Source organism: Aricia agestis, chromosome 16, assembly GCF_905147365.1.
Source record: "Aricia agestis chromosome 16, ilAriAges1.1, whole genome shotgun sequence".
NCBI lineage: Eukaryota > Metazoa > Arthropoda > Insecta > Lepidoptera > Lycaenidae > Aricia > Aricia agestis.
Genome location: NC_056421.1, coordinates 5,379,197 through 5,404,848, shown reverse-complemented (window position 1 = coordinate 5,404,848; position 25,652 = coordinate 5,379,197). Strand labels below are relative to the sequence as shown.

Here is a 25,652-nt window from a genome sequence, read left to right as displayed (position 1 = left end):
AAATTTAACTTTGGTTATATAGCAAAAAACAGCGCCTCTGGTGGTAAAAAGTAGAACTAATTTGATGCCATACTTAGTTGACATTTTTACAAGTGGAAAATAGTGACAAAAGCTCGAACTCAGCATACCGACATTCACTTGTATCGAACGCGATTATGACTCATCATCACAGCATCTTAAAATCTCAACTTATAGGGTATTTTTTCAATAAGTTCAGAATTAGGCTGTACTGTAGCTCTGGATTTATGTATAAGCAGTATAGGCCATGGCCTATAGGCGGCAGCGTCCTATGGCATCCCAGAATGGCGGCAGAGTTCATACATAGGGGCGGCAATATTAAAGTATGAATATTATTTTTTAATGAAATAAGGGGGCAAACGAGCAAATGGAAAGCAACTTCCGTCGCCCATGGACACTCGCAGCATCAGAAGAGCTGCAAGTGCGTTGCCGGCCTTTTAAGAGGGAATAGGGTATATAATAGGGGAGGGTAGGGATGGGAAGGGAAGGGAAGGGAATAGGGGAGGGTAGGGAAGGGAATAGGGTAGGGGATTGGGCCTCCGGTAAACTCACTCACTCGGCGAAACGCGCTGTTTCACGCCGGTTTTCTGTGAGAACGTGGTATTTCTCCGGTCGAGCCGGCCCATTCATAAAAAATATCAATCCGGCCTTGCTGTACTACACTCTGGGATGAAAAATAAAAACCAAACATACCCATCAACATTTATTACGGTAGAAACCGTTCGTATTCCATAAAGAAGGTACACTTTCTGATAGTCTCCCAGGCTTTACTGCAGTACTGGTGCCAGGACTTCTCCGACAGGTTGGGTACGTTGGTCACTTGGTGTCTGTTCACACCTAGTATCATCCAGCGGAGTCGCTTAGCCAGCGCCTCGAAGGATGGGTGACCGCGGTATATGTCTTTGTTTTCTGGAATTAAATGACATATTGATTTATTATAATATGGTAGCGAATCACATAGTTTGAGTATGAAGTTGAGCTTGTCTCTTTCTCACTCACGAATTTAATTCTCTCTTGTCTAGTATGGAAACCAAAATTTTCATCGAATGAAAGAGACGATGACGATGAGTCCTAATCAGATTTTGCTATGTCCAAAGCCGGATTTACTTTACAATTTTCTACGCACTAGTACTAATCTTATTAGAAGTATGAGCAACGATTTTTGAGTAAAATGTCCTTTTTGATGTGGACTCTACGTCCACGTAGAGTCCACGTCATATATATTGGCTATTTTTAATATCATCGTCATATATATTGGTTATTTTTTAAAACTGGCTTACCAACCCAAGGTTAACAAGGACTAGATACCGTAACTTTAAACTGATAGTAAAAACAAAAATTTTTATAAACTAGTTGCTAAACTACTTTGTAAACCAATAATTGAAAAGACCTATCGGATGTGACCCACCCCATTGAAAATGTTTCTAATTTTCCTATTTTTCTTTAGTAACAATTATTTACATACAGAGCACTAACACCAAAAGTTTTACAATAAATGGATATTAGAATATTTTGTCCTGTCTTTCCTAATTTTCCTATGTATCAGATAAGGACAAAAACACTGTGTAACCTATCCATAATGTAAACATTTTTATTATTAATCAAATAGACTTTATCCAAGCAATTAAAACATACCATAATCACTATAAACTTCAGGTAGCAGGAACAAGTTGAGTGGGTTACCACACGCCTCAGTGTTATAGGACTTGTTTACACTGTCTACATTGGTACCGTTCTGGTTACAGTCGCTGTACATATACATGCCACTGTTGAGCTGTAGGTGCGACCTTTGGAAGGCTTTCCTGTAAACAGAAAAAAATATATATTGAAAAACACTGAAGACGCAAGCCACATCTAGTTCAGTAGTCCCCAACCTTTTTTTCATGCGGGTCACAAACATGTTTTGGACTTGGTGTCGCGGGCCGCAACAAAAATTTTCTAGGAAAAAAAAATAACGTTCTTCAAAATTAACGATTTAAAAGTGAAAAAAAATCACAACTTTGCATTATTTTGCCGGTGGGCGTGAATTTCAAAACGGTTCAACATCACGCGGGCCACAAATAAAGTCGGACCGCGGGTTGGGGATAGCAGCGGGGCTAAAATGGTCGCTTTGAAGAATCATGATATGAATCATTATATGATTCATTTTTCTAAAATCGCAAAATGCAACTCTGCTTGCAATTCATTTCTGTATTTTTGTACTGATTTGACATTTGTCAGTTTGACAGTTTTGACAATTCATTTGCTGAATTAATTGAGAGGAATTGCTAAATGTGACCATTTTAGCCCCGCTGATCTAGTTAGTAATAGTAATTAATGACAAATCATAAGTATGCACACCTTTGCCAGTCCGACTTGTAGGTAACCTATTAGCATGTTAATTATTATAGGAAGTTTCTTATTTTTACTATTTATAAGAGATGGCCTACTAGTTTTTTGAATATCAGCCTCATAGACCTACAAAATCAATAGTAGATATTTTTGATGTCAGTTTTATTTTATTTTTATCTATTGCCTATCCCTATTACATTCATTCCCTTCTCCTAGTTGTCCGATCATACCAGAAAATCCTACTAATATTATAAAGGCGAAAGTTTGTTTGGATGTATAGATGTATGGATGTATGGATGTTTGTTACTCTTTCACGCAAAAACTACTGAACGGATTTTGATGAAACTTTACAATAATATAGCTTATACATCAGAATATATATCAGAATATCACATAAGCTACAATTTTAACCGACTTTCAAAATGGGGGAGGTGTTATGTTCGTTTCCTTATGTTTAACGATTACTCCGCCGTTTGTTAACCGATTTTCAAAATTTTTCTTTTGGTATATAGGGTATCATCCCAATTTGGTATTATATTCACAAAAGTGGTGATCTGATGAAGGATCCATAAGTAATCGAGGGAAATCCTCAAAATTCATAGGGAAACATGTGGTGACTTCGGTTTCGTGAAAAGTATTCTAAGCATATGCTACCAACAAGTAAGATTTTGCACCGAGGTATACCTGGTATACCGTGGTTCGGAAGGTGCTGAGAGAACTCCTGATTCTTTATAGATACAAGTTTGGGAGTTTCGGCGTTGTTTTAAGAACGGAAAGCATATGCTACTATGCCAATTACAGTCATCATCATCATCATCATCACTACCATAATATTATACCATGCATCGTCCCATGGTTATGACTTATGAGCACGGCCGTAGCTAGAGGGGGGCATTGGGGGTCAATGCCCTACCTTAAAAACACAATGCCCTACCTTAAAAATATCAAAACCCTAGAAAATCAATCAATTATGTCAATTTTTTTACTTCTGCCCTACCTGTAACCAATGCTACCCTACCTCAAATCTGACTCTAGCTACAGCCCTGCTTATGAGCCTATAATGACCCTGTTATTGGTACTTTTCATAGTCTTTTAGATCGAAACTCGAGTTTGTCAAGCGATAAATAAAAAAAATCTATTATAATATTATAAACCTGAAGAATATGTTTGCTTGAACGCGTTAATCTCAGGAACTACAGGTCCGATTTAAAAACTTATTTCAGTGTTAGATAGCTCATTTATCGAGTAAGACTATAGGCTAAATATTATCACGCTAAGACTAATACGACCAAAGAAACTCAGGAAAATGTGGGAAAAACGGAGAAAATATAAGAAATTACCAACTACTGGAGCAATTTTTATGGCAATATTAAGCACAGATATAGAGTAGACCAAGTGAAGGGAGTAGGGACATAAGCTACTTTTTATGGGAAAATGTACGGTTTCTGTAAAATTCCAAATTTACGCGGGCGAAGCCGCGCGGGACATCTAGTAATAAGATAAATTGAACACTTCTTCTAACATATTATGAAGGGTACACTGCAATAATGATGAATGTGGACGTTGACAACAATAGGTAAGTTGTTAGTTTTAAGATAATTGGGTTTTAAAATTTAGAACGGTATAACAAAACTTGGAATTAAAAAAACCTGTGTTGTTGTGAAAAACGTTTGAGCCGTGTAGCCAACATAGAAAAATTAAAAACATTTATTACGAACTGTAAGCGATATTGCCAATTTTGTAAATACATTTTAAAGATATTATTTCAAGTGACCGAATGGCATTACTCGTTAATTTTAATTTTTTTGGGTGTTCATCATTATAGCAGTGGAAGGGTCCACTGCTGGTGTGATGATGAACGTCCAAAAAAATTTGAGATGAAGGGTCATATGCTAGCATGCTGCAAAAAATGGCTTTTACCTGTAAAAATCCTGCATCATCTTCACCGACTCCGGCACAAAGTCCTCCAGGTGACACCTGTTCTGCAGCAGCAACAGATGAGGGTGGTTCTCAACACCTGTGGACTCCAAGCCCTCGGGGCTGCTGACCGAGCTTGACGCTGAGAGTGACGGCTTCAGCATCTCCGCTGTTTGAATGTATCTGAAATGGTGGGCTAGAGTGGTAAACGTAAACGGAAACTATAGAAATAGTGCAGGGGTGGGAAAAGTTTTTGTATTAATGTGCCCTTTTTCTGAAGAAATTCTCAGTTAAGTCATAAACATGCCATTCAATATTTTTTTATGATTCGATGCGTATTTCAAAATTTGCCTTATTTGGTGCCCACTTTGCAGAGGTGGATCTTCCTTTATGAATTTATGTGTTTTAAATATGTAGAAAAAGATTTTAATTCAATGTAAAAAACACACAAAAGTTCTTCATTGCATATTTTGTACGCGCTACTACTAGCGCCATCTGTTTGACATTATTGCTATTATTGTCAAACTGATAGCGCTAGTGGTACTAAAAAGTAAAAATAATTTAGCTGGCGGGCGTTAAGAATGACCACTTCAGGGAAAAGATACGAGTATACTGCAGTGGAGATACTCGAGAAGAGTTTTATATGTGTGAGAGCCATGCTTCGGCACAAATGGGCCGGCTCGACCGGAGAAATACCACGTTCTCACAGAAAACCGGCGTGAAACAGCGCTTGCGCTGTGTTTCGCCGAGTGAGTGAGTTTACCGGAGGCCCAATCCCCTAACCTAACCTATTCCCTTCCCTACCCTCCCCTATTCCCTTCCCTTCCCATCCCTACCCGCCCCTATTACCCTGTTCCCTCTTAAAAGGCCGGCAACGCACCTGCAGCTCTTCTGATGCTGCGAGTGTCCATGGGCGACGGAATTGCTTTCTATCAGGTGACCCGTTTGCCCGTTTGCCCCCTTATTTCATAAAAAAAAAAGTGGAACCGGACAGTATGAAACATCAGCATTTAATTGAACGGGCCACTTAGGGCCAACCCACACGTACCACAACCACACGACAACCACAACCACACCACGTGGTCGGGCATATATTTCGTATTGTAATTAGTTAATGAACTGGACCATTCACACGTACCACAACGGAACTACAAAAAGCTGCAGAGACACCATTCACACGTAACCACTGCTCAACGACATTTTGTCGTTGCCATGTGGTGTGGTTACTGGTTGTGGTATGGTACGTGTGAGTTAGCCCTTACGAGTCTACATCCTATCCTAGGACTTAAAGTATTTACAAACCAAATCTAAATTGGCTTAGTGGTTCAGGCAATAAAGAGGTAACAGACAGACACACTTGCGCATTAGTATTAGAATAGATATAAATAGCTTACTAACCTTATGAAGTTATAATCAACAAACCAGTCTTGTACAGCAATAACAACATGACAAATCGCCATAAGATATGACGCTATCTGTAGACAGTCTACAGTCAATATATTAGCACTTCTCGCTGTTACTGGATTAGTGCTGGTATCTTCTATAAACGATGGGGACCAGAGAGCTTGGCAGTCTAGTAGTATTACTCTGTCACTTGTTACGAACATGTCAACTCCTGGAAAAAAGATTGGTAGATACTGAGATACTGCTATATAATCACAGGGGCACGCACAAATCAGTAATTTCAGAAACTTTATAGAGCAGGAAAATGCAATATTACGACACTTGCATGTAAGGCCACTGCCACGAAAGCAGGCGTGGGGCAAGTATACTAGGCAATGTGATTTAAAGACAAACTTACATACTTCTGAAAAGTAAGCACAAAACCACTTAAAATTAAAGATATTACCTTTTGTACAGTGTGCACCTCTTTCAATTTGATCCAAGTCTTGCATCTTAAACTTAAAGTAGCTTTTACTATCTGCAGTTTTATTTTCATCTGTTTCTGTGAAATTTAAGTTTTCTATTTGATTTTCTAATGTTGTTACATCATTTTGCTCAAGCTCTGAGTCCTGAGGTGTATTTTGGTGACAAGAATTTAATATGTCCGAGCACAGTGTTTCATATGATATATTTTTGTTTAAAAGGTTTAATATTGTAGATTTGCCCACTCCTTGTGTTCCTGAAATGAGATAAGACATAAGTAACATTTCAGAATAATATATTATGTAGAATTATTAACAACCTGCAACATTATAACTCTTTGAACCTTTCACCTAGACTCTAGAGAAAGGCTTCAGGGGGCAATATGGCAAAAGGAAAGCCAAATAGTATTACTATACTACCAATTAATTATGGCACATTTTTAAAATTCAATCATAATAATTTATGTATATGTTACGCTCAAAGACCGAAATCGCTCAGTGAGCGAAAAAATAGCTCACAACGCGTTGTGGTCACAGTAAAACAGCCACGACGCGAAATTCGCGTCGTGGCTCTGATGAAAACGGCCACGACGAGTTCTGGCAATCACAAAAATACCATAACGCGAAATCCGTTACATGGCTGATATGCTATTCGTTTTTCTTGATTTGTTCTTGATTGATTAATCGTCCATAGGTATGGAAGATTATATTTGAATTACCACACGTACTACATAATATTTTTTCTTTTGCTAAATCACTGCATTACGTGTTTATCATTATTATTTATAAAATATCCATAGTTCCATACTATTCGTACTAATATTATTACTGTCTGTCTGTCTGGCGAAACGTGTTATTGTTTGTTGTTATTTTTTTTTAATACTTATAAAGACGTAATCTGATCTTAATTTAAAAAAACTGCGTTGCGCCAGACAGACAGGCAGACAGAAATAATATTAGTACAAAATGTATGGAACTATGGATATTTTAGTAGATATTTTATAAATAATAATGTTAAACATGTTATGCAGGGATTTAGTAAAAGAAAAAATATTTTGTAGTACGCATAGTACTTAATTCAAATATAATCTTCCATAGCTATGGACGATTAATCAATCAAGAACAAATCAAGAAAAACGTATAGCATATCAGCCACGGCCCAAGACACGAATTTCGCGTTATGGTCTTTTTGTGATTGCCAGAACGCGTCGTGGCCGTTTTCATCAGAGCCACGACGCGAATTTCGTGTCGTGGCTGTTTCACTGTAACCACAACGGGTTGTGAGCTATTTTTTCGCTCATTGAGCGATTTCGGTCTTTCAGCGTAACATATATATACTTTGGTCATTTTTTAGAAGTCCATTATGAGTCTTTTTTATTTGGGAACCCTTTTCCTTAGTTGATGCGCACCTCAGTTTCTTTTCTCAAAGTAAACACAATAAAAAAAGCAAGATTAATAATTCATACCCATAATTCCAACAACTAAGTAGTTAGTGTTAGAATCATTGAGATACTCCAATGCTGTACTGTTGAACTCTAAGTTTTCATCCAGCAACTTGACTGGCTGCAGCATAGGTTTACATGGTTGACTTGTTTTTGGTTCTGAAAAAAAAAAACAGTTTTCTAACAGAAAAGTCGGAATTTCAGATTTGGGTGTCAGATTTTAGATTAGTGTTTCACATAAGGATGCCTGAGACAGTATATTTTATATAGAAATAACTTAATGCCTGCTATACAAGCTACGGTCTACCGGAGAGGTCACCTGTGCAGGGCCTGTAGACAAGTGGCAAAGCGCTAACGCTGACGCTAACGCTAGCGCTACAAAATGTATGCGATTTGACATAAGTCACCGCTTCGCTAGCGAATACTAATGTCAAATCCATACATTTTGTAGCGCTAGCGCGAGCGTTAGCGTTAGCGTTTTGCCACTTGTCTACAGGGGCTGGTATGCCTGCGCAGATGTCAGTCGAAAGAATTGATTTTCGATTTTTCGCCGGTCGCCTAGGCAGGTCCAAAAAACTGCACAGGTCTATTCCCACACACATTCAGGTAGACGGGAATGTATGTGGTGCAGGCATACCTGCACAGGTGGACCTCTCCTAGAAAACCGCAACGTGTGTGGCTTACATAACACGCTTAGTGTTGTCAACCAAGAAAAGGTTTATTTCCATGGAGCACTAGATAAAATGCCACTTAGTAATGTCTAAATGGGCTGATGTGTCAATTAGTAGGTACTACGAAGTACGAAGTCTGCAGTAGTTGCCTTGTGGGAATATGTGTGGTGTTGTATACATATGTATATACCGACGCGCTCTGTTGTCACTTATTATACTGAAGTGTCCTATTGCAAAACTCAAAAGGCATGATACTGATAAAACAGAAGTTTTGTAGCTATTGTACCTACCTTTTTTGTCCTTGTTTTCATTCTGTGCTATTTTAGGAGCATGTGGCCTTTCAGTCTCAGTCTGGGCCTTTGGACTGACTGGCCGATCTTCTTTGGTGGCACTATGCTCACGAGTTTTTAATATGATCGTTGGTTGCTTTTCTTTTTCCGATTTTTCTTTTGCTGGTTCTTTTACAACATCTCTGTCGGAGCGCAAAATAACAGGCCTCCTTGGTAAAGCTGGATCCTAAGATTTTTTATTTGAATTTATTACTATTGAGGACATTTTCAATTAAATATTTAGTCTGCTTACCTTCTTTTTCTTATCTGCCATGATACAAATTTTAAATTAGGACCTTTCAACTCAATAATTCTTAGTTAATATTTTTCACATGAAATCAGTCATTTCCTTAATCCTTAATTTTAATCCCAAAAACTAAAAACAACAGGAAAAATCGAGGACATAATATTTTGCAAATAGCAGGACATGTTGACATCCTTCTTCTTCTTTTTCTATTAAAAAAAAGTTATTGACTACATAAGGCCATAGCTGATAGCTGTATACAGCCAACAGCAAAAATATAAGTGCGAGTTGGACTCGCCCATAAAGGGTTCCGCACCAACGATAAGGTTTATTTTTTATGAAAATAAGAGGTTTTTGATTTATTTTTATATTTCAGTTAAAAAAAAAACTACTGGCTAGATCTCGTTCAGAAAACCAATTTTCGTTGGTAGTATTTAATTTTTATAGTAATGTCATGTAGGTACATTACTACAGTACGACAAGGCTTCAATTGTATGTGTCAATGTCAGTCAATGTGCGCTGCTGGCAAGAAGTTTACTTGGCTGCTGGTAAAGGAGAACTGTCAAAAATGTATGATAGAAGCGTTAGTTCCTTTTCTCGCCACGTTCATAAACAGCCTTGTCGAACTGTATAAAAACTACCAACGAAAAACTTATTTTTTTAGACTTATCATGGGGACATTAGGGACTTTAGAAATTAGAGGGGGGCACACATTTTACCACTTTGGAAGAGTCTCTATCGCAAACTATTCATGATTCTTAAAGACCTATCCATAGATATTAGATACCCCATACACATAGATTAGAATATGTTTTTTTTGTTTTAGTTGAACCTATGGGGACCCCCAAGAGGGACCCCTAAAATTTTTAATATTTTTTTCATTTTTGTATCAAAATCTTAAAGCGGTTCACAGACTTAAATCTACTTACCAAGTTTCAATACTATAGCTCTTATAGTTTCGGAGAAAAGTGGCTGTGATACGGACGGAGTACGGACAGACAGACAGTCAACTCATGACGAATCTATAAGGGTTCCGTATTTTGCCATTTGGCTACAGAACCCTAAAAACTGAACATTTAGACCAAGGGATGTTGCGAATATCCACATCATCCGCGAGTTGCGAGTTGCGAGTTGAAAAAAAAGCGGCGGGGTCTGTGAATGGCGCGTGCCGTTTGCAGACCCCGCCGCGTTACAAATGACCAATGGGAGTGAAAAAGCCGGCCAAGTGCGTATTGGCCACGCACAATAGAGGGTTCCGTAGCACCCTCAGTTTTTGATAAGTTTTGGATCGTCAATAAATGTACAATTAAAACATGTTTTACACTACTAACAACATCATCTCAGTTACATTCAAGGAATTTGAACGAAAAATTCCTTTGTACTTCTCAATAACTTTTGAAGTCTTCTTAGCCGTGATAATTTTCTTTTTAAATTTAGCATATTTCCTACTATCGTGAATTTTTCCACATGTTTTTCAGAATCAACCGTTTAGCTCATAGCTGGTAGAAGGGGGAGACACTGGACACTAACGATTTCTTCAACTTTAAAACTTTGCATATTTCTTGGAATACTCGTAATATTTTTAAAAACAATATCCAACGACAACACACACGGTGGAGTGGACGCGAAATAAAAAGACTTATCCCCGCTTGATGTGTAAGGGAGGTCCCATAATTTTTTTAAAGTTTTTATATTATACCATTTTGTCGACACCGTTTGTATTTATGTGCATTCATGGCGAATTTCCACTTCGAAGGCTATTCTCTGAGCGAAACCGCGGAGAAATAGACAGACAGACAGACAGATAGACCGAAAATATAAGGGTTCCTTGATGATTATTGAACCCTAAAAACGGTCACAGGATCCGACGCGTTTACTGTGGTGCATTAATAATTGCCTTGTGTTAATTAATCACTACGTGTTTGTTTGTGCTTCTTACTTAATAAAAAGCGGCATTATTACCATTTAATAATTTAAGTTTAATGCTTTATGCTCCTATATATGAATTCGTATACTTACTAAAAAAAAGTAGTAGAGGTTAATAAAGGGGAAATAATGTAATTTTCATTTACAAATTATTATTTCTTTAATACAAAAGTATGATTATAGTACAGGTTCCCTAGAACATTTTTTTTTATTACTATCAAGGTAATTTTTTGTAAGCAGCTTCATTTTGATAAAAGGAACAATAATTTCCTCACAGAGATAAATATGATTTAATATTTCGATTTGATGGTCTTAAAATATGGATTGTTTTATTCAAAATGCGTTTCAAAATGAAACTACTCACAAAAATTTTGCTTCATATTAATTAAAAAAATTGTTCTTGTGTACTATTAGTAACTGTATTTTGTAACATATTAATTAAAAATTAAAATAATACTTTTTCATTTTATAAACTATATTTATGTAGGATCCGAAACATCCGCATCCGCATCCCCATCCGTGGATGTGAACCTCTAAAAATCCGCATCCGCATTCGCGGATGTGAAAAAATCGGGATCCGCAACATCCCTGATTTAGACTTCACTTGAATTCTGAATTGCTATAATAATGAGCCTTAAGTTGTTGGCTTGAAGGTCTTAGGTCGGAGGTCCTACAGAGGTAGAAGAATGAAAAAAATTATTACTTGCTGAAGCTGAATCACTAGACATCAGAATTTTCTATTTTAAAAAAACAACCTGTCAGTGTTTCCTGCCAAATGTCACATTATCTGACATTTAACATATTTTGTCAAACCTCAATTTCCAAAAATCAGCAATTTCGTAATGTCGGGTAAAACTTTATTTCTATTTAATTGATTAGTTATTGTTCAAATATATACCCTCTTCGCTAATGATTAATCAAGTTTCTTTTATTTAGATATTCCGTAAACAGTTTTAGTGATTTGTGTGCTTATATCCAACCAAAAAATGATGGACGTAAAAAATATTTCGCTACTATCTTTCGTATACTTAGCTCTTATATTTTCAACAAGTGCTCAAGATGTGTGTACAAAGAAAGGACCTTGTTCATGTGAATTCAGTAACGGTACCGGTATAGATTTGTCGCCGAGCGGAAAGGCGTTTTATACGACGCAGACGTATGAATTAAAGAACAATGGAACGCAATACGCTCTGAGCACGTATTTTTATCACCCGTGTCATGATGAGCTACCCCAGCTAAACTCCACCACCACCGGCACCTGTAACGTGCCTCTATCGGTAAAGTTTGTCCTCATTTACTTCATAACTTCAATTATTGTTACTACACGCGTTGGGTGAAAACCGGTTTTTTATTACCTTACTATGTTAATTCCATAAAGCTATTCTGTTACACGTTATTCCATGAATGATGGCTTGCTAGTTAACCTGTCTACTAACAATAAATATTACTTTTTTAGATATGCCGACATGTCAACAAAATGACCATACTTTCAAACACTACATACAAAGGTGAAGAAACTGCAGAATTTATGGGAAGTTCAAATGTGACTGACTTCAGCACCGATGGAAAGTCATTGATATATTACAATGGGCCGTCGTGAGTATACTTTTGCTTCATCATCCTTCAAAGTCATATAATAATGTAATCTTGTGTATAAGAATAACAGCCATGTTTACGTCCTTCCTTGTATAATATTAATCCTTTGATCGTGGATTCTTGGAAATCTTTTGTTATTCTATTGTGTCTCGCTCACCGGTGAGCTTATGGGGCTTCATGAATTAAAAAGACCTACATTTAGATGTCAACAGTTAACATTATAGTTATTCCATGTGTTCATATCTTATATCTTTATATGAGTATTGATTAAGGGGATTACAATATAAGGAATGAAATATGAAGCCAACCCTGTGGTTGGCTTCATATTTCATTTAGTGAATGGATATTTTCACTTCATATAGTGAATGGATATTTACAAAGTGATATAATACCTTCTCTTTATATTCCTAGGTCAACTGTGGTTATGCTAGTCTGTGCACAAACTCCAGACCAACTAAGTGTATATTCATTGGCTGAACCTAATAAAATTGTAAGTATTCTACAGTAATTTTAAACATAACATAGATCAAGAGTTCTCAACCACATATAAATTTTAAAAAAGTTTTTCCTGTGCTGTTCAAAATCTTTCATAAAAAATTGTTAAACCCCTAGTAGTAAATGGTTATATTTTGCTTTGAATAAGGAGAAATTAGAAACAATGAGAAACCCAGAAAGAAACAAGTTTTTTGCATATATGTATAATCTAACTAGCTGTTGCCCGCGACTTCATCCGCATTAGCATAGTAGATCATGTGATCTATCTCTTGTCTTGGGATGTCCCATGTATTGTAATTTATTGTACAAAAATATTCAATGTACAGAATTGACTTTCCTACGATTTTATTATTTATAGATGATCCGCGCGGCTTTGCTTGCGTAATTCAGGAATTTCACGCAACCGTACATTTTTCTGCAAAAAATAGCCTTTGTCCCTTCAGGTGGTCTATTCTTCATGTTTGCCAATTAACATAAAAATTGCTCCAGTAGTTCTTAAGATAATAAGCAATTTCAAATAATTTCGGTTTTTCCACATTTTCCTCTATTTCTTCGCTCTTAATAGTCTCAGCGTAATAAAATATAATTTATAGCCTTTGTCGATAAATGGGCTATCTAACACTGAAATAATATTTCAAATTGGACCAGTAGTTCCTGAGATTAGCGCGTTCAAATAAGCCCTTTCAAATAATTTCCCCCGTTTTTTTCCACACTTTCCTTTATTTCTTCGCTTTTATTAGTCGTAGCGTTATAAAATATAACTTATAGCCTGTGTCGATAAATGGGCTATCTAACACTGAAATAATATTTCAAATTGGACCAGTAGTTCCTGAGATTAGTGCGTTCAAATAAGCCCTTTCAAATAATTTCCCCCGTTTTTTCCAAACTTTCCTCTATTTCTTCGCTCCTATTAAACTTAGCGTGAAAATATAGCCTATAGCCTTCCTCAATAAATGAGCTATCTAACACTGAAATAATATTTCAAATTGGACCAGTAGTTCCTGAGATTAGCGCGTTCAAATAAGCCCTTTCAAATAATTTCCCCCGTTTTTTCCACACTTTCCTCTATTTCTTCGCTCCTATTAGACTTAGCGTGATAAAATATAGCCTATAGCCTTCCTCAATAAATGCGGCTATCTAACACTGAAAGAATTTTTCAAATCGGACCAGTAGTTTCTGAGATTAGCGCGTTCAAATAAGCCCTTTCAAATAATTTCACCCCGTTTTTTCCACACTTTCCTCTATTTCTTCGCTCCTATTAGTCGTAGCGTGATAAAATATAGCCTATAGCCTTCCTCGATAAATGGACTATCTAACACTGAAATAATTTTTCAAATCGGACCAGTAGTTCCTGAGATTAGCGCGTTCAAACAAACAAACAAAAAAAACTAACTAACTCTTCCGCTTTATAATATTAGTATAGATATATAAAATTCTTATGTCACTGTGTTTGTGCGCAAACTCCTCCAAAATGGCTCAACCGATTTTAACGAAATTTTTTATGTAACATTTGTTAGGCCTAGAATAGGTTTTATCTACTTTTTAAATTGATATTAAAATAATTTATATGGCGAAACAATATTTGCCAATTTAGACAGTGATTATAATATGTATGTTATGTATTTTCAAATGTTTTAATTTGTTTTATTGTAACACCTTTTTTTTCTATATTTCAGGTCTTATCCTTCTACTCAGAAAATGCATGTTTGAAGCAGATAGAAGAGCATGGAAGATCAGTGGGATCCACACTGTGTATTATTTTCTTCTCCTGTGTTGTGTTCTACTTGGTCCTCGGAATTTGTACCAAGAAATTCCTGATGGGAGCTGTAGGAGTGGAGGTTATACCAAACTTGGTGTTCTGGTCAGATCTGCCTAATCTAGTTAAGGTATAAAACATTTACATATATTTTACGAAAACATTTTACTGTCACAAAATGAAATGTCTTAAAAGTATACTACACAAAATATATTATGCACTTGAATAAAATTACCCTGCTAAACATTAAATGATGTGTCAGCCATATTTTAACATAATATTTACTTGAAAAACTCAGTCAAGGCTAAACTTGGCAAAAACACCTGTTGCTGCAGCTAATGCTTTAGCACACATAATATTGTATCCCACTTGTAATACAGCTGCAACCTGCACTGTGTAATAGTCATTATACAAATAGCAATGGCAAAAGCAAAATTACTCTTGTTATCTTTGTAATCTGTATTTTATGTTATGGTGTTGGTTAACTATTTGCTCAATTCTGTGTGTACTTGATAGCACTATATTTATTATTATTATTTACGTTCAATAAATAAACGGCTAAAAAGTGATACAGCAAGATGTTACATTGTTTCATATATTATGTGAGACACTACTAACAGTCATTACATTTGGTTTATGTTTTTGGTGTATGAATGGTAATGTTTGTAATGATTTTTATGGCCTAGCAACTTACATTTTTTTCCTTGACATTTAAGGATGGCTGGAGCTTTGCTCTCAACGGTTTCAAGCTGCCCGCCCGAAGTGCCGGGCCTGTGACGTCACCCGACCCCAATAGCTACGACAGCATATAACATCAGACCGACGACCCCCTTCCGGAAGGTCAGCTAGTGTTGATTGAATAGTGTACCGACTAACAGTATCGGTAAATTTGTGTAATCGATACTTTATATTTTTGTAAAACTCAATGGCTATGGCACTAATACCTGTTTTCAACAACTTAATGTTAAGTGTTAGAAGCATTAAGTCAGAAGTCTATGTTTCTTCTAAGATTTCTTCAGCATATTAGTATAAAGTGCGTAATGAATTAGGTGACAACATAAGAGTGTTGATAAAACCATTTCTATCTCAAGAAATACATGACCCTAAAATACCTTTAGGGAACACTTAGCGTTAGGCTAGTGAAAAAGGGATTGAGTGTTGATTGACATAGATACAGTAGCTTACGCCAGTGGCATAGGTTCTGGCGCTGGACGAACAGTATGTAAGTTGTAACTCAGTTCAGTGTCCAGTGTTTATTGTCTACTGTGTAAATGAATTTCAGCACTAAATGATTACTGGCTAGTATAAGTTCTCGATTAGTGTAAAAATTGTACTAGCAGGTAATTAAAAAGCAAATAGCGGCGTAAGTTGTAACAATATCGATATTATAGATCTAAACACTTTTAACAACATTAAATACTGAATTTAATCTCAAGAATGGCTGTATATTAAAATGGTTGATTACTATATCAATAAAGCTTACAACAATGTGTTATAATATTTTCTTGTAAAATCGAAGTAGTCGTAAGATGTTCTTCTATTATCTAAATATATATTTTTAAAAGACATTAGATTTGATTTTGATACAAATTTTATAAAGCTAATTATTAGGGTGAGGTTTGTATGTGTCTATAATCTCCTTTTAAATATAGAATAAAACTATTAAGATGTAACATAACTATTTTGTGTACTACTTGATATTACTCTAGTTGTAATATTTATTCGAGCTCAAGTAAAACGCGAATTTTTTACAAGATGTAGGTACAGTCAAAATTATAAGTGCTTGTTTTGAGGATATAAATGGATATTATTAATTTTCGTACTCGACTGCAATATGCTATTAGAGCCGCGCCACACCGGAATGGCAGCAGCGAGGAGAGCACTTTCAGTGTCATGTGATTTCAAACTTTATCTTCATTATTGTCAAACATAGTATCGCTTGAGAAATCGCGCCGCCAGCGGCCACGAGCGGCCGTAGACTTCTCAAGCGATACTATGTATTACAATAATGAATATAAAGTTTGAAATCACATGACACTGAAACTGCTCGCGGCACCTCTGCCATTCCGGTGTGGAGCGGCTCTTACTATGTTAATTCTGAAGTAACACAGTGAAGTAATTGTGAATCTAATTATGTAAATTAAAGTTTAATATGTAATCATTATTATACTAATCAACAGCTGATATATTAAGTATATTGTATGTTGTTAATCTAAATTCTCAATCGCCATTTAAAGAAATACACGATTTTGTTAGTCTAGTCTTGTTTGTTACACTTTTGTTGTTATATTTTTATTTCACTTGAAAAAGCACAAGAACACTGCTAATTTTATTGTATGGGTAAAGTTTATTTAATATTTTAAGAATCCGTTATAGTAGGTGATTTTTTATTCCGTTTTAGAAAATGTTATGTTTATTGTTTCGTTAGACTATTCGAAGCTAAAGTACCTATTTAAAAACTAGTAAAAGATTAACGTGTACATTGTAACAGAATAAAAAATCACTTTACTATTTTTCAACTGTAATTTTATGGCCCTGAAATGCAACCTTGTATGGTCTAACAAGCTAAAACACGAATATTATAAACTCCAAGTAAGTTACCATAGCTAATACTAAAATAAAATAATAAACTTCCAATTTGTACTTTATTATTTAGATGCAATGATATTAATTTTGAATAATATTATTAATACATTTATACTAAGTTATAAACAAAAGGGACTTTTTTTCAAATTTTGTAATAAGCATAGAGGTAAGCAATATTAAAAAAGCCATGATATTGTATAAAATAAGCTCATTTTGATATTCTTTATTCTGTTGTAAAAATATTTCGTATTTATTTTCGTACTGTTTGCAGACTTTTGTTTTTTGTTCAATATTTTTTAATACACTTTGTCTATGGCACTATCATTATTGTATTATTTCTTAGAATTCGCCGTAAATTTAATAATAAGGCATGTGTTATGAGTTATGACTTATGAAACTGGAAATACAAATCGTAAGTGTGGTAAGGCCTTTATATTAGAAAATGTAAGTACATAATATAATATTATGGTTTTATTGAAAATTATAATAGTGAATCTTCAATCCGCATTCAGGAACCCCAACTGAAACGATTAAAAACAAATATTAGGAATAGAGACATACATATAGGACATAATATATTAGGAATAACTTGTAACAATTTTTTTATGAAATAAGGGGGCAAACGAGCAAACGTGTCACCTGATGGAAAGCAACTTCCGTCGCCTATGGAACTCGCAGCATCAGAAGAGCTGCAGGTGCCGGCCTTTTAAGAGGGAATAGGGTAATAGGGGAGGGTAGGGATGGGAAGGGAAGGGAATAGGGGAGGGTAGGGAAGGTACAAGGGTAGGGGATTGGGCCTCCGGTAAACTCACTCACTCGGCGAAACACAGCGCAAGCGCTGTTTCACGCCGGTTTTCTGTGAGAATGTGGTATTTCTCCGGTCGAGCCGGCCCATTCGTGCCGAAGCATGGCTCTCCCACGTATATATTTTAATTTTGACATGAGTTAATTTATATGGGACGATGTGGCAAAATGAAGTAATTAATGGCACGACATTCGATGCATGATGCGTTTCACTTTGCTTTCAGCTTTAGCTCTGAACCATAGAAAAATCTTTGAACCTAACGTATCTTGCCCTCTCTCTAGACAATTTTTAATATTTTTTTACCTTCGCAGAGTTCTGCATCAAACATTTCGCTAGAATTTTAGCGCGATCGCAGCCCGCCGCGCCGTCTTCGGTTTTTTCGTCATTTACTAAAAAAAGAAACATCTTTAGATGATTTAGAACAAGATTGCATTCAAAATTTAACAACAAAAAAAATGTGGGTTAGCACACTAATGCTTAACAGCGACCATATAAGCTCGCACAGGGCGCAAGAAAGGCTATTTACGGCACTGACCCTCCCCTACTAACCTTTTTTACAGATATCATACAACTTTCTGGCGTTTACTAGTTTGGCGGGGTCCGTGTATTTCTTCTTGGAGAGACTGTACGCGGCTTCGTCGTCGAACATACCCTTGTCATCCATCTGTAAGTAACAATTTCAAGAAAATACATTAGTTAGATTAGAGCAGTGGTCCCCAACCTTTTTTCATGCGGGCCACAAACATGTTTTGGTCTTGGTGTCGCGGGCTGCAACAAAAATTTTAACGATTTAAGTGGAAAAAGTTTAACGACTACCACGTAGACTTTACGTTATTTTGCCGGTGGGGGTGAATTTCAAAATTGTTGAACATCACGCGGGTAAAGTCCCGGCGGGCCGCATGCAGCCCGCTGGCCGCGGGTTGGGGATAGCGGGATTAGAGAATCGCGGTACTAGCTATTTTATAATAGTTTGCGTTTCCTTATATTATTGGCTTTCTAAAAAACCAATTGATTAAAAAAAAAATTTTTTTCAATGGATCGTTTGAGTAGCCGCTTTATTTAAACGGTACTAACGAACATTACAAGTTTACAACTGAATTTTTGAAATAAAATGAAAATACTTAATTTGAAGGTATGGACACATCACGGCGGAAGCGGGGTGGGGTGGGTAGATATTTGGAGTGCCTATGATCAATTTTTTGTATACATGTTCAATATTTCATATTTCTTTGTTCTTTCATTTAAAATATTATACATAAATATTTTACGTGGGAGAACCATGCTTCGGCACGAATGGGCCGGCTCGACCGGAGAAATACTACGTTCTCACAGAAAACCGGCGTGAAACAGCGCTTGCGCTGTGTTTCGCCGAGTGAGTGAGTTTACCGGAGGCCCAATCCCCTACACTATTCCCTTCCCTACCCTCCCCTATTCCCTTCCCTTCCCTTCTCTACCCTCCTCTATTCCCTTTCCTTCCTTTCCTTATCCTCCCCTATTACCCTGATCCCTCTTAAAAGGCCGGCAACGCACTTGCAGCTCTTCTGATGCTGCGAGTGTCCATGGGCGACGGAAGTTGCTTTCCATCAGGTGACCCGTTTGCTCGTTTGCCCCCTTATTTCATAAAAAATAATAATATAGATTTTAGTACCAAATTAGTATCTTAGTACAATTCACTCGATTCTCAAAACAAAACACGTGTTGGATCTCATCCAAATTTTTGCGCTAAATTTGGCACTTACCCAGTTTATCCTCTTAAACACACAGGCGAGGAGGCACTTAGCGTTTTTCGTGTCGGGTATCTTGTGTTTCTTGAGGTCTTCAAACTCCTCCATGGTGACTGGGTACTCCTTACTGCACTCTACCCCGTTCTTCATGAACCACAACTGTAGCTCTTTGTCTACTGCGTTACCCTGGATTTTTATTGTGATGAAACTTTTTAATGACTCCAGCTACCAGTTAAATCTACCCATGGTCTAATACAAAGCCATTTAGTAGTTATAAAAAGTATGAAGTTTTGTTAGACCTCTTATGGTTTTAGTTACGTAGTAACTATTTAAGGTTGGTTGCACCAGAAGCGTGGTTAAAGTTAAAGTTATGTTTATAGTAAAGGCTAACTTTAACTTTAACCTTAACTTTGACCACAGAATTTGACAGATGAGAGCTGGTCCGACAAGGCTTGAAATGAACGTGGGCGGGGGCGCTGCTGGTAAAGGAGGACTGTCAAAAATGGCGTTTTTGTGTGATGACAGCGTTAGTTCCTTTTTTCGCCACGTTCATTCAAAGCCTTGTCGAGCTCAAGATTATGGTTAAATATGTCGTCGATTTTTGACTTTAACCAAAGATTTGGCATTTTGCATTGTAGTTATAGTTAAAAGTTACAGTTACTTATAGTTAAAGTGAGTTGGTGCAACCCACCCTTAGTAATCTGGGTTTTAGCCATTTCTGCCATTGTAAGATTTTACTAGCAACTTATGTTTCTGTAGAGACGTAATTTTCAGTTTGGGAATGTATTCAAAATTTAACGGAAAAGCTACAATCATAATAATTAATTTTTATGCTTGTTTTTATCGTCTGATCTTTGTTGAGTTAAATTATAAAGCTTTATCACTCACCAAAGAACTTCCAATATAAAGGCAAGAAACCATAAACAACAGCCGCAACATTTTGATCCACAAAACTATAGATATCAAAAATATTTTTTCGCGTTTTATAAAGGTTATTACCTTAATATGAATTAAAATAATTGACTTTTAACAATCTTTTAATTTCCGTTGTTATTATTCGCAAATATCACAATGCAGATGAAGTTATTATTTGTTATTAAACCTATATTACATCCTGCGTTTAAAACAACATTTCATTTAAATTATCTACGTCATGTACAGATAAATAGCCACCAAACAATAAATTATTATGCAGACAGCAATGATGAAATACTCAAACCAGATATTATGTTACTACCGCGCGCTGTGTGAAGCTTCAAATACGGCCCAATTGGGCCGTCTGTTGTTTAGTCTGCATCGAGGGCAGTCACGAACGTGCCGCGTCTTGTCTTACCTAAATAAATTGAAAATGACGTCGTCCGTGTATCGAAAATGTACCAATTATGATCCGAAAGTAAACAAAACACATGTAATCTCTTACCACATGTCTTGATTGCAATAAATACCTCGATTATTTACATTTTCAATTATTTTTTCGAACAATCTGGAAAAAATCGAATTTTCGTCATAGCTCAGGCGAAGAAAGAGACAGCGATACGATTCGACGTTTAAAAATAGAACTGTCTCTTTTACGTAAATGGTTTTTCGTATCTTTTGTTTCACTCATCTATCAAATTTGTCAATGTCTGCAATTTTGAATTTGAAAATTGTTCGGAAGAGATTTAAGCCGGAAAATAGTATGGACGTAACATATCTGTATAAGTACAATATCATTGGCAGACAGTTTAAACAAGTAGATAGGATGGGAGTTCTATTATTTTAGAATTAAAATAACAATTATAGATTTTATGCTTATCTATTCTTAAAGGTTTATTAAACTTTTAATAAAGAAAATAAATGAAAAGTCCTTTTATTCCGTATTTTTTTATAATTGAAGACGTCATAGGTAAGTTAAGTCCTTAAGATGGCAAATAGCTTGAACCATATTTTTATCTTGAATTTTTTAAATTCAAATTCCAGGATTGTTGATTGGCTTCATGTTCGGCTTATTTACACAATTTCGACCTATCAGGGCTGAAATAGAGTTTTTGATTTTAGATTCTTTTGTATAAATTTCAAATTATTGCGACGGCCAGACTTTCCTCAATTTAGAAAAGCTGAAAGTTTACCTGTTTGTGACCTTTACAGAGGTAAGAACGACCAGCAACTACTGCAACTGTCAAAAATGTCAGGCACTGGAAGACGAGATTTCTCCACTTACCGCGAAAAATATTAGCTATGAAATTGAGCTTTACTCTTTCTGGAAGGTCAGGTAGACCTTCAGAACTAGATACCTCCTAAAGTAACCGCGACCGAAACTCCATGATAGTTGCTGGTCAATCTTACCTCTGTAAATGTCACAAACAGGTAAACTGTCAGCTTTCCAAAACTCAGGAAAGTCTGGCCGTCGTCGTAGGCTCTCACTCTAAAAGGTCATAAAACAATCCCCAATATATAGGATTTAAACAGTTCTTTTTTGTCATTATTAGCGTGCTAAGTGCTTGATTTTTACCCATTAAGTTTTCAGAAACTATATTTTCAACCACTTACCTTAATAGAGTGTTCTGACAAGCACTTTGCTAAAGCAGATGCGCGCTCGCAGTTACTATCTGGGCCCTCGAAGATAATATCGTTTACTGAAATATAACAATGTACCATCGAGGAAATTGATTCCTAGGCAGTTGACAGACCAACGTCTGCCTAGTAATCAACACATCCGAACAAAGAAGCCTCCTCATTTTTGGAAGTCCTTTTTTTATACGGACCACAAATACATTTTGTTCTTGATGTCGTGGGAGGCAACTAGAATTTTTAAGGGTTAAAATTAACGTTCTTTAAAATTAGCAATAACAGTTTTCACGACTTTTACGACGACTGCATTATATTGCCGGTGGGCCTAAGTTTAAAAGTTTAACTTCAGGTGGGCCACTTACAAATTCCTGGCGGATCGCAGGTTTTTTATAGATTCAGCTGGTATGTATCTAATAATCTCTAATATCTGTTGATCCTGGCGACACAGGAGTTGCAATGGTGGGAATGGGCCTTTTGCCCGTTTAAAAAAAAAGTATCTAATAATACGGCTGCGACGGCCTCAAAATTAACGCAAATACCTTTTTGTACTTTGTTCTTTCTGTCTGCATCGAGAAAAGGTGTTATTGTTTCTTACCCTTCTTGCACTCGGTGTACAAAGTTTTCAATTGTTCAAGTTTGCTGGGATCAGTGAATTCTTTCTGAGAGGTATTATATGCGACTTCGTCGTCAAACATTCCTTTGTTATTCATCTAAAATGTAAAAACATCTAAGCATTAAATAAAATATTTTGGTGATAAAAGCCAGTTGATGTAGGTAACATGACTCCCTGTCAACCAACTATCAAGTTATGCTCTTTCTCCCTAAGATCTTGATAATAACTATAATATATTTTTTTACAGCTAGATCTCGTATGCAGTATGATCTCGTCAATTAAAAAATGTAGACTGGAACCGCGCCTGACCTATTTGTTTATAATAAAGCGTATTTTAGACGCAAAGACTACTCTACCATACCTCTATAACTCCTTACCGCATAAATTGTAATTATAATCTGTTTCTCCAATTTTTTTATATTTTTATAATAATGACGACCTCTGTGGCTCAGTTGATGGGCTGTTGGTAGCTCAAGCCGGCCGGGGGGTTCGAATCCCGCCGACGCGCGACGGAACAAACATTTTTCAAAGTTCCTGGGTCATGGATGTGTATTAAGAGCCCGTACTATCTTTTCTACTGCTCTCTTCACACTCACGCCCGTCTTTCATATGCCGGGTGAAAAAGGACGATCGCCAAGTTAGCGGGCAGTTATAGGTTTTCTGGTTTTTAAAGGGTTTTTTATATGAAAGTGGTAAAAAGTAATTCCAACATTGTATAGACGACTTTCTCAACAGTACATTGTTACCCCCCCCCCCCCCCTCCTGGCAATGTTGCTAAGCAAAATGGTGTTGCGTCGTTAGTGTTGAGTTTTACTTCTCCTTCTTTAGAATCAAAGTAAGTTATTTATTAAAAGTGAAATTACTCTAACCAAAACTAAACATGCACATTTTGCGTGTCGTTTGATTAATATGTGGGAGGCTTTGCCTGGATATGGACAGACGGACAGGCTGATATTATATCTTTGTATATTTTCCGTTCCGTTTTTTTACCATTTGAGTAAGGGACCATAAAAAGGAGAGAATTATCCATTTCCGTTATTATAATATGGTAACGCCTACGAAGTCGCGGGAAGCAGCTATCCATACTAATGTTATAAATGCGAAAGTGTATTTGTTTGTTTGTTTGTTTGTCCTTTCTTCGCAGCCTAACGAAGCAATCAATTGACTTGATTTTTGGCATCGACTTAGTTGAAAGGATAGAGAGTACCATAGGCTACTTTTGGTCTTGGAAAAACATAATGTTTCTAAAGGAGATTTGCAAGAATATTCGTATTGTACACGATTTTCGAATTCCACGCGAGCGAAGCCGCGGGCAAAAGCTAGTCTTAAATATATGTATAGTATAAAAGTATTAAATATATGTATTTCCGTTGTCTGGTACCTGTAACACAAGTCCTTTAGGTACTTACCACGGGGCCAGACTGACGTGGTGCGAAGCGTCCATAGATATTATTATTATAAAAGAAGAGACATAATATTTTGACAAACGATTAAAACTCGGCCTAGCACAACTCACCCACTTGATTTTCTTAAAGACACAAGCTTGGAGACATTTAGTGTTTTTGGAGTCTGAAAACTTGTGGTTCCGTAGTAGTTCCAGCTCTTGGGTGTTGACGGGGTGTTCATGATTACAGTCCATCGTATATTTTAAAAACAGAGTCATTAGACTCTCAGCTGCAAACGCCTGGAACAGGATTCGAATGTACCATAAATGTACTTTATTGTTATGCTGTGAGCATGTTATGCCGACACAACCGGCGAGAGATAAGGCGCAGGTCCGACTTTTTACATGCCCATCCGACGCATGGATCATCTTACCAAACTTGGAAATAACATGTTTCCAACGCGGGAATCAAACTCACGACCTCCGAGTCAAGAGCCGCGCTCTATACCACTAGACCACGGAGGCGCTCACACGAATCAACTAAGTAGATCTAATAACTAGATATTCTACTAATACGTGCAAATATTATTACTCACCCTTCGAAAACAAAATAAAACACAAACGATTAGATGTAGCAGCAACATTGTTATTTCTGAAACGGTTTCCAAATATTTTCCTACTTATAAGTAGTTAGTTAGGCCAGTTTTGATTCATATCTATTTCAAACATTAATTTTATGTGATCATATTAGTTTTCTTATTTTATCATGCGTACAAAATCCCATGTAATTTTAGTTGTAAAGCACAATATAATGACAATAATTATGAAAACAAGCATTATGTGGTAGTTTTCATAATTTATTTCTATCTACATTATGATATATTATACTATCGTGATCAGCGGGGCTAAAATGGTCACATTTAGCAATTCCTCTCAATCATTTCAGCAAATGAATTGTCAAAACTGTCAAACTGACAAATGTCAAATCAGTACAAAAATACAGAAATGAATTGCAAGCAGAGTTGCATTTTGCGATTTTAGAAAAATGAATCATATTATGATTCATATCGTGATTCTTCAAAGCGACCATTTTAGCCCCGCTGTAGGTACGTGTGTATTGTAGGTACCATCGAGGAAATTGATTCCTAGGCAGTTGATAGACCAACATCATTTGGTCGGATCATGTCAATTCAATATTAATTATTGTGATATGTCGCCTGGGTTTGATAAGACGCGACTAAACCACGTAGGTCCCCCATTTGCCTAGGAATCTACTTCCCTGACAGTACGTCAGCTCTACCCAATAGGGATGATGACAAGGTCAAAGATTAGCGAATTTTGTTAATAAAATAAAGAAATCACGGTAAAAAATAAGTGTTCCCAAAATTTTAGCTCGATAG

General features: G+C 36.4%; 3 protein-coding genes across 3 annotated transcripts; 1 reads left to right on the top strand and 2 right to left on the bottom strand.

The window, feature by feature from the left end:
• Nucleotides 1–708: 708 nt before the first annotated feature.
• Nucleotides 709–20,676, bottom strand: LOC121734979 (protein SMG9-like). The gene is made up of 11 exons (XM_042125645.1): nt 20,594–20,676; nt 19,721–19,891; nt 18,531–18,645; nt 18,285–18,370; nt 8,535–8,760; nt 7,598–7,732; nt 6,116–6,388; nt 5,665–5,881; nt 4,270–4,449; nt 1,654–1,820; nt 709–927 (listed from the first exon to the last, which is right to left on the bottom strand). The coding sequence occupies exons 1-11, from the start codon at nt 20,642–20,644 to the stop codon at nt 725–727; spliced, it is 1,824 nt and encodes a 607-aa protein (XP_041981579.1). The 5' UTR covers nt 20,645–20,676; the 3' UTR covers nt 709–724.
• LOC121734977 (cation-dependent mannose-6-phosphate receptor-like) lies at nt 11,574–16,339 on the top strand. The gene is made up of 5 exons (XM_042125643.1): nt 11,574–12,020; nt 12,200–12,339; nt 12,751–12,829; nt 14,511–14,720; nt 15,307–16,339. The coding sequence occupies exons 1-5, from the start codon at nt 11,730–11,732 to the stop codon at nt 15,400–15,402; spliced, it is 816 nt and encodes a 271-aa protein (XP_041981577.1). The 5' UTR covers nt 11,574–11,729; the 3' UTR covers nt 15,403–16,339.
• Nucleotides 20,677–21,653: 977 nt separating the features above from the next.
• LOC121735020 (general odorant-binding protein 19d-like) lies at nt 21,654–24,531 on the bottom strand. Its single transcript, XM_042125688.1, has 5 exons — nt 24,385–24,531; nt 22,851–22,965; nt 22,235–22,320; nt 22,031–22,109; nt 21,654–21,718 (listed from the first exon to the last, which is right to left on the bottom strand). The coding sequence occupies exons 1-5, from the start codon at nt 24,529–24,531 to the stop codon at nt 21,654–21,656; spliced, it is 492 nt and encodes a 163-aa protein (XP_041981622.1).
• Nucleotides 24,532–25,652: the final 1,121 nt, after the last annotated feature.